Here is a 9,079-nt window from a genome sequence, read left to right as displayed (position 1 = left end):
CTCATTGACACCTTTTCAGGTTGGATCGAGGCCTATCCAACAATTCGAGAAATGGCAGACACAGTCGCCACCATCCTGCTTCAACACATCATCCCCCGATTTGGTCTGCCGGTCTCCATTCAGTCAGATAACGGACCCACCTTTGCTCTCAGGTGGTTCAACAGGTATCAGAGGCTCTCCAGATCACCTGGAAACTCCACATCCCCTACCACCCCCAATCATCTGGTAAGGTTGAACGCGCCAATGGGATCTTAAAAGACCACCTCACCAAACTGTCCCTTGAGGTCCGTGTCTCATGGCCCGACCTGCTTCCTCTAGCCCTTACCCGAGTCCGAGCCTCACCTCGGACTCCTACTGGCCTCAGTCCATTTGAACTACTTTACGGCCGCGCTTTCCTCCTTCACGACCTACCAACCCAGAGTCCACCCCTAGCCTCCTACCTTCCCTACCTCTCCCTGCTTCGCCGTCTTCTCCGCGAACACGCTGACCGTCATCTACCGACAGTGGCTGTCTCTGAAACTTCCTCTCTCCCTCTACAACCCAGCGATAGCGTCCTCCTCAAAGAATTACACCCTCAATCTCTCAAGCCACGGTGGACAGGCCCCCATATGGTGATCCTCACCACTCCCACGGCAGCTACTCTTGGGACACCCTTCCTGGTACCATGTTTCCCGCCTTAAAATGGCCCCAACTCCAGAGACTTGGACAGCCCTACCGCTGGGTCCCACGAGACTACGGCTTGTCCGTCACCCTGTCTCTCCTCCTGCTGCTCCTCCTGCCACCCAGGACTCACCAGATGTCCCTATGGAGCTTCCATGTCCACGGGACATGGCAAGCTAAAGGTCGGACCCACACCCGAGTCCTGGGCACGGGAGACTGCCAACCAGATGGGTGCCAGGCCTTGGTAACAGTCCAGATCCCCATCTCTAACATAGAAGGTGTTCCCCTGGGATGGTCCACCCCCACTGTCTGCTTCACTTACGATCAGACCCGAGACTACTGTCAATGGTGGAATGAGACCTATGGGGGGTGCCCCTATCACTCATGTAACATCCATGTGGCAAAACTAGATACCAGGAGCTCGCTCCGACAATCCCACCTGCTCACCAGAAATGGCAAGGGTCAATTATTCATCAACATCAAAGATCCCTGGGACACAAGATGGGTAAAAGGGGTACAAGGAAAAATCTACCGATGGGCAACTGATGCCTACCCCGTGGGCTCTATCAGGGTCTTTCGCTCATATATCAGTTTGATTCCCAAAGTTATCCAACAGTTGAGTGAACAAGCCACTGCCATCCAGGAAACAGAACAAGCCCTAAGATACCAACTACCTCACCCCGAACACAAAGAGGATCCTTTTTCTTGGTTGACCCTCGTCCGTCAAGCAGTACAGATACTCAACCACACAGGAATAGGTAACATCTCCGACTGCTTTCTATGTGCCTCGCCTGGCTGGCCACCCTTGGCTGCTGTCCCACTCGACCAGCCCTTCAATTCTACTTCCCACACCTCCCAAAACCCACCTTTTTCTCCGTTAAAAGTCCCCATATTCCTTGATTCAAAAAATCTCACCATTTGTTACGGCAGCCGCCCAAATCTAGCTGATACTGGGTTTCTTTGCAACTCATCCCTCACGGTAAGCACATCAATTAAAGCACCACCAGGCATGTTTTTGTGGTGCAATGGTTCCCTCACAAAAGAGATCAATTCTTCCTCCCCCTTCCCATGTATCCCCGTTACTCTCGTCCCACAACTCACACTGTATAGCCAAGCCGAATTTTCCTTGCTAATCACGCCACCCTTTACCCGACGAAAAAGAGCTATCTTTCTTCCTCTGGTCGCAGGCATCTCTCTCGCCTCCTCCCTGGTTGCTGCAGGCCTCGAGGGGGGAGCTCTAACACATAGTGTTTCAACATCCCGCGACTTAGAACATAAGCTCCAGCTAGCCACTGAAGCCTCCGCCGGCTCCATCTCCTCTCTCCAGCGCCAAATCACCTCCATAGCCCAAGTCGCTCTCCAGAATCGACGAACCCTGGATCTCCTGACGGCCGACAAAGTAGGTACCTGCCTCTTCCTACAGGAGGAATGCTGCTATTACATCAATGAAACAGGACTCGTCAAAGACAACGTAAAAGCCCTCCATCGCTTAAGAAAAGAACTCCAACGCAAACACCAACAGTCCGCCTCCCCAATTCCTGATTGGTGGCGATCCACCCTCTATACCTGGCTAACACCAATCTTAGGCCCCTTAATTCTCATCTGTATCTTGCTCATGTTTGCTCTCTGTTTTCTTAGGTTCCTTCGCAGGTGCATGGAGGAAGTCTCTCGGGTGGCCACAAACCAAATGCTCCTCGGTCCTTACACCTTGCTTCCTACAGAACCCCCCACTGGTCTCCCCTAAGCCTCGGACCTCTGGTCGCCCGACTCCCCTTTCGATGCCCCCATTCAGCATGAAGTAGCCAGAGATCAGAACACCGCCCCATTACACCAAATGTAAGGCCAACTGGCCCAAGGCAGGGGAACACAATCAGATTCACAGGTTGCATCAGAACGAAATTCTCCGGACCACCCAGTTCCAGAAACTGCCCTGGCGACATTCCGGACCACCCAGTTCCAGGAACTGACCTGGGGACTTTGAAACCAGCCCAGCCTTCCCGCCTTTCGAGGGGCGGGACTAACGGTCCCCCAGGATACCCGAAAAGGCCACCAAATAAGGAATACCCTGCGCCCTCCCAGATTCACCACACCCCTTTCCCTTCTTCCCCTATAAAATCTTGCCCAACCCCCACCCGGGCGCGACTTCTCTGGCCCCCTTTCTCTCGGACCAGTGAACTTCGCCCGGGAGCGCTCCCTAATAAGGCTCACTTGAAGCTTTCCTCTGTTTCGTGGTGCCGTTTGTTAAGATCCGACCTTACACAAACTATAGACTGTGACAAAATAGTTGCAAATACAGCATCTGATAAAGGACTTTATCCAAAGTATACAAAGAATTCTAAAAACTCAACAATAAGAAAATGAACAACCCCATTTTCTTAAATGGGCAAAAGACTTGAACATATACCTCATCACAAGATATAAAGATGGCAAGTAAGCATATGAAAAGATGTTTGACACTATATGTCATTAGGAATTATAAGTTAAAACAACGAGATACCACTACATAACTATTAGAATGGCTAAAATGCAGAATACTGACAGCACCACATGCTGGTGGTGACGTAGAGTAACAAGAACTCTCATTCATTGCTGATGAGAATGTAAAACGGTACAGTCACTTTGGAAGACAGATTGGCAGTTTCTTACAAAACTTAACATCCTCTTACTATATGATTCAGCAATTACACTCCTTGGTATTTACCAAATAAATTGAAAAGTTAGTTCTACCCCAAAGCCTGTACACAGATGTTTATAGCAGTTTTATTCATAATTGCCAAAACTTGAAAACAACCAAGACAGCCTACCATAGATGACTGGATGAATAAACTGCGCTATATCCAGACAGTGTAATAAGTGAAGCATAATGAAAGGCATTCTCAGAAAGATAAAAATTAAGACAATTGCAAGAAACAAAAAAGACGATTTTAGAAGAAAAATATGAGTCAGAAACTTCATCTACATAAAGAAAAGAAGAGCATCAAAGATGGAATAAATGAAGATAAAATATAACTTTTATTTTTCATATTCTTACTTGATCTAACAGATAACAGTTTCTTTCAAAATATAATAATAGCAATAACACATTTGAATATATATGCCTATATATATATGCTTATGTATAAGTGAAATGCATAAAGAGATAGAAGTGTTGGGAAGGAGGTATTAGAATTATTTCGTTATTTTAAGGTACTCACTCATAAAGTGCTATCGTTTTTTGAAAGTAAACTTGCATTAGTTGCAAATATACATTACAAACCCTATGGTGGCCACTAAAAAGGGTGAGGGGAGTAGTACAACTAATGCTTTAAGAAAGGAGAGTAAATGGAATCATAAAATGCTCAATAACAACCACAAAGGCAGGAAAAAGTAGAAGACAAAAATAGAAACAAAGAAGAGGGGCAATAGATAAAAAACAGTAATAAATATAGGAGATAGTAATTGTACTATATAAGTAATCCTTTGAATGTCAGTGGTTTAATGCACCAATTAAAAGAGATTGTCAAGTGGATTAAAAAACAAGACCCAACTATGTGTTGTCTACAAGAAACCCACTTTAAATATAAGGACACATATAGATTAAAAGTAAATAGATGGCTTTGACCTTGAAGATGGCGGAAGAGTAAGACGCGGAGATCACCTTCCTCCCCACAGATACACCAGAAATACATCTACACGTGGAACAACTCCTACAGAACACCTACTGAAGGCTGGCAGAAGACCTCAGACCTCCCAAAAGGCAAGAAACCCCCCCCCCCCAACGTACCTGGGTAGGGCAAAAGAAAAAAGAATAAAGAGAGACAAAAGAATAGGGACGGCACCTGCACCAGTGGGAGGTAGCTGTGAAGGAGGAAAAGTTTCCACACACTAGGAAGCCCCTTCGCGGGCGGAGACTGCGGGAGGCGGAGGGGGCAGCTTTGGGGCCGCGGAGGAGAGCACAGCAACAGGTGCAGAGGGAAAAGCGGGGAGATTCCCGCACAGAGGATCAGTGCCGACCGGCACTCACCAGCCCGAGAGGCTTGTCTGCTCACCTGCCGGGGCGGGCAGGGCTGCGAGCTGAGGCTCGGGTTTCGGTTTCGGACGGAGCGCTGGGAGAGGACTGGGGTTGGCGGCGTGAACACAGCCTGAAGGGGTTAGTGCACCACGGCTAGCCGGGAGGGAGTCCGGGGAAAAGTCTGCACCTGCCGAAGAGGCAAGAGACTTTTTCTTCCCTCTTTGTTTCCTGGTGCGCGAGGAGAGGGGTTTAAGAGCGCTGCTTAAAGGAACTCCAGAGACGGCGCGAGCCGCGGCTAAAAGCGCGAACCCCAGAGACGGGCGGGAGATGCTAAGGCTGCTGCTGCCGCCACCAAGGGGCCTGTGTGCGAGCACAGGTCACTCTCCACACCCCTCTTCCGCGGAGCCTGTGCAGCCCGCCACTGCCAGGTTCCCGGGATCCAGGGACAACTTCCCCGGGAGAACGCACGGCGAGCCTCAGGCTGGTGCAACGTCATGCCGGCCTCTGCCGCCGCAGACCTGCCCCGCACTGCGTGCCCCTCCCTCCCCCCCCACCCGCGGCCTGAGTGCGCCAGAGCCCCCGAATCAGCGGCTCCTTTAACCCCATCCTGTCTGAGCAAAAAACAGACGCCCTCCAGCGACCTACACGCAGAGGCAGGGCCAAATCCAAAGCTGAGCCCCTGGGAGCTGTGAGAACAAAGAAGAGAAAGGGAAATCTCTCCCAGCAGCCTCAGAAGCAGCGGATTAAAGCTCCACAATCAACTTGATGTACCTGCATCTGTGGAATACATGAATAGACAACGAATCATCCCAAACTGAGGAGGTGGGCTTCGAGGGCAAGATCTATGATTTTTTCCCCTTTTCCTCTTTTTGTGAATGTGTATGTGTATGCTTCTGTGTGAGATTTTGTCTGCAGAGTTTTGCTTCCACCATTTGTCCTAGGGTTCTATCCGTCCATGTTTTTCTTTTTTAAGTTTTTTTTCTTAATAATTAATTATAATAACTTTATTATACTTTTCTTTCTTTCTTTCTTTCTTTCTTTCTTTCTTTCTTTCTTTCTTTCCTTCCTTCCTTCCATCTTTTAGACAACGAATCATCCCAAATTGAGGAGGTGGTCTCTGAGAGCAAGATTTATGACTTTTTCCCCTTTACCTCTTTTTGTGAGGGTGTATGTGTATGCTTCTGTGTAAGATTTTGTCTGTATAGCTTTGCTTCCAACATTTGTCCTAAGGTTCTATCCGTCCCTTTTTCTTTCTAAATAATTATTTTTTAATTCAATAACTTTATTATACTTTATATTATTTTACTGTATCTTCTTTCTGTCTGTCTTTTTTCCTTCCTTCCCTCCTTCCTTCCTTCCTCTCTCCCTCCCTCCCTCCTTTCTTTCCTTCTTGTCTTCTTTCCTTCTTTGCCTCTTTCTTTCTTTCTTTCTTCCTTCCTTCCTTCCTTCCCTCCTTTCTTTCTTTCATTCTTCATACTTCTACTAATTCTCTCTACTTATTCTCCCTTTTATTCTGAGCCGTGTGGATGAAAGGGTCTTGGTGCTCCAGCCAGGAGTCAGGGCTCTGCCTCTGAGGTAGGAGAGCCAATTTCAGGACACTGGTCAACAAGAGACCTCCCAGCTACACATAATATCAAATGGCGAAAATCTCCCAGAGACCTCCATCTTAACACCAGCACCCAGCTTCACTCAACGACCAGCAAGCCACAGTGCTGGACAACCTATGCCAAACAACTAGCAAAACACAACCCCACCCATTAGCAGAGAGGCTGCCTAAAAGCATAATAAGGCCACAGACACCCCAAAACACACCACCAGACGTGAACCTGCCCACTAGAGAGACAAGATCCAGCCTCATCCACCACAACACAGGCACTAGTCCCCTCCACCAGGAAGCCTACACAACCCACTGAACCAACCTTAGCCACTGGAGACAGACACCAAAAACAGGAGGAACTACGAACCTGCAGCCTGCAAAAAGGAGACCCCAAACACAGTAAGATAAGCAAAATGAGAAAACAGAAAAACACACAGCAGATAAAGGAGCAAGATAAAAATGCACCAGACCTAACAAATGAAGAGGAAATAGGCAGTCTACCTGAAAAAGAATTCAGAATAATGATAGTAAGGTTGATCCAAAATCTTGGAGATAGAATGGACAATAGAATGGACAAAATGCAAGAATCAGTTAACAAGGACCTAGAAGAACTAAAGATGAAACAAGCAACGATGAACAACACAATAAATGAAATTAAAAGTACTCTAGATGGGATCAATAGCAGAATAACTGAGGCAGAAGAACGGATAAGTGACCTGGAAGATAAAATAGTGGAAATAACTACTGCAGAGCAGAATAAAGAAAAAAGAATGAAAAGAACTGAGGACAGTCTCAGAGACCTCTGGGACAACATTAAATGCACCAACATTCGAATTATAGGGGTTCCAGAAGAAGAAGAGAAAAAGAAAGGGACTGAGAAAATATTTGAAGATATTATAGTTGAAAACTTCCCTATTATGGGAAAGGAAATAGTTAATCAAGTCCAGGAAGCACAGAGAGTCCCATACAGGATAAATACAAGGAGAAATACGCCAAGACACATATTAATCAAACTGTCAAAAATTAAATACAAAGAAAGCATATTAAAAGCAGCAAGGGAAAAACAACAAATAACACATAAGGGAATCCCCATAAGGTTAACAGCTGATCTCTCAGCAGAAACCCTACAAGCCAGAAGGGAGTGGCAGGACATACTGAAAGTGATGAAGGAGAAAAACCTGCAACCAAGACTACTCTACCCAGCAAGGATCTCATTCAGATTTGATGGAGAAATTAAAACCTTTACAGACAAGCAAAAGCTGAGAGAGTTCAGCACCACCAAACCAGCTTTACAACAAATGCTAAAGGATCTTCTCTAGGCAAGAAACACAAGAGAAGGAAAAGACCTATAATAACGAACCCAAAACAATATAGAAAATGGGAATAGGAACATACATATCGATAATTACCTTAAATGTAAATGGACTAAATGCTCCCACCAAAAGACACAGATTAGCTGAATGGATACAAAAACAAGACCCTTACATATGCTGTCTACAAGAGACCCACTTCAGACCTAGAGACACATACAGACTAAAAGTAAGGGGATGGAAAAAGGTATTCCATGCAAATGGAAACCAAAAGAAAGCTGGAGTAGCAATTCTCATATCAGACAAAATAGACTTTAAAATAAGGACTATTAAAAGAGACAAAGAAGGACACTACATAATGATCAAGGGATCGATCCAAGAAGAAGATATAACAATTGTAAATATTTATGCACCCAACATAGGAGCACCTCAATACATAAGGCAAATAATAACAGCCATAAAAGGGGAAATCGACAGTAACACATTCATAGTAGGGGACTTAAACACCCCACTTTCACCCAAGGACAGATCATCCAAAATGAAAATAAATAAGGAAACACAAGCTTTAAATGATACATTAAACAAGATGGACTTAATTGATATTTATAGGACACTCCATCCAAAAACAACAGAATACACATTTTTCTCAAGTGCTCATGGAACATTCTCCAGGATAGATCATATCTTGGGTCACAAATCAAGCCTTGGCAAATTTAAGAAAATTGAAATTGTATCAAGTATCTTTTCTGACCACAACGCCATGAGACTAGATATCAATTACAGGAAAAGATCTGTAAAAAATACAAACACATGGAGGCTAAACAATACACTACTTAATAATGAAGTGATCACTGAAGAAATCAAAGAGGAAATCAAAAAATACCTAGAAACAAATGACAATGGAGACACAACGACCCAAAACCTGTGGGATGCAGCAAAAGCAGTTCTAAGGGGGAAGTTTATAGCAATACAAGCCCACCTTAAGAAGCAGGAAACATCTAGAATAAACAACCTAACCTTGCACCTCAAGCAATTAGAGAAAGAAGAACAAAAAAACCCCAAAGCTAGCAGAAGGAAAGAAATCATAAAAATCAGATCAGAAATAAATGAAAAAGAAATGAAGGAAACAATAGCAAAGATCAATAAAACTAAAAGCTGGTTCTTTGAGAAGATAAACAAAATAGATAAACCACTAGCCAGACTCATCAAGAAAAAAAGGGAGAAGACTCAAATCAATAGAATTAGAAATGAAAAAGGAGAAGTAACAACTGACACTGCAGAAATAAAAAAGATCATGAGAGATTACTACAAGCAACTCTATGCCAATAAAATGGACAATCTGGAAGAAATGGACAAATTCTTAGAAATGCACAACCTGCCAAGACTGAATCAGGAAGAAATAGAAAATATGAACAGACCAATCACAAGCACTGAAATTCAAACTGTGATTAAAAATCTTCCAACAAACAAAAGCCCAGGACCAGATGGCTTCACAGGCGAATTCTATCAAACATTTAGAGA

At 44.8% G+C, this 9,079-nt stretch overlaps 1 protein-coding gene across 1 annotated transcript; it reads left to right on the top strand.

The window, feature by feature from the left end:
• The first annotated feature begins 664 nt into the window (after nucleotides 1-664).
• On the top strand, nucleotides 665-2,404 carry LOC137218398 (endogenous retrovirus group FC1 Env polyprotein-like). The gene has a single exon (XM_067725145.1). It carries the CDS (start codon nucleotides 665-667, stop codon nucleotides 2,402-2,404), a length of 1,740 nt encoding a protein of 579 aa, XP_067581246.1.
• The last annotated feature ends 6,675 nt before the right edge of the window (nucleotides 2,405-9,079 follow it).

Source organism: Pseudorca crassidens, chromosome 1 (assembly GCF_039906515.1).
Source record: "Pseudorca crassidens isolate mPseCra1 chromosome 1, mPseCra1.hap1, whole genome shotgun sequence".
Lineage (NCBI taxonomy): Eukaryota > Metazoa > Chordata > Mammalia > Artiodactyla > Delphinidae > Pseudorca > Pseudorca crassidens.
This window is presented reverse-complemented; position numbering and strand designations above follow the sequence as displayed.

Coding starts and splice junctions, on each gene's coding strand:
- LOC137218398 (XM_067725145.1), top strand. CDS start 665: ATGTTTCCCGCCTTAAAATGGCCCCAACTCCAGAGACTTGGACAGCCC.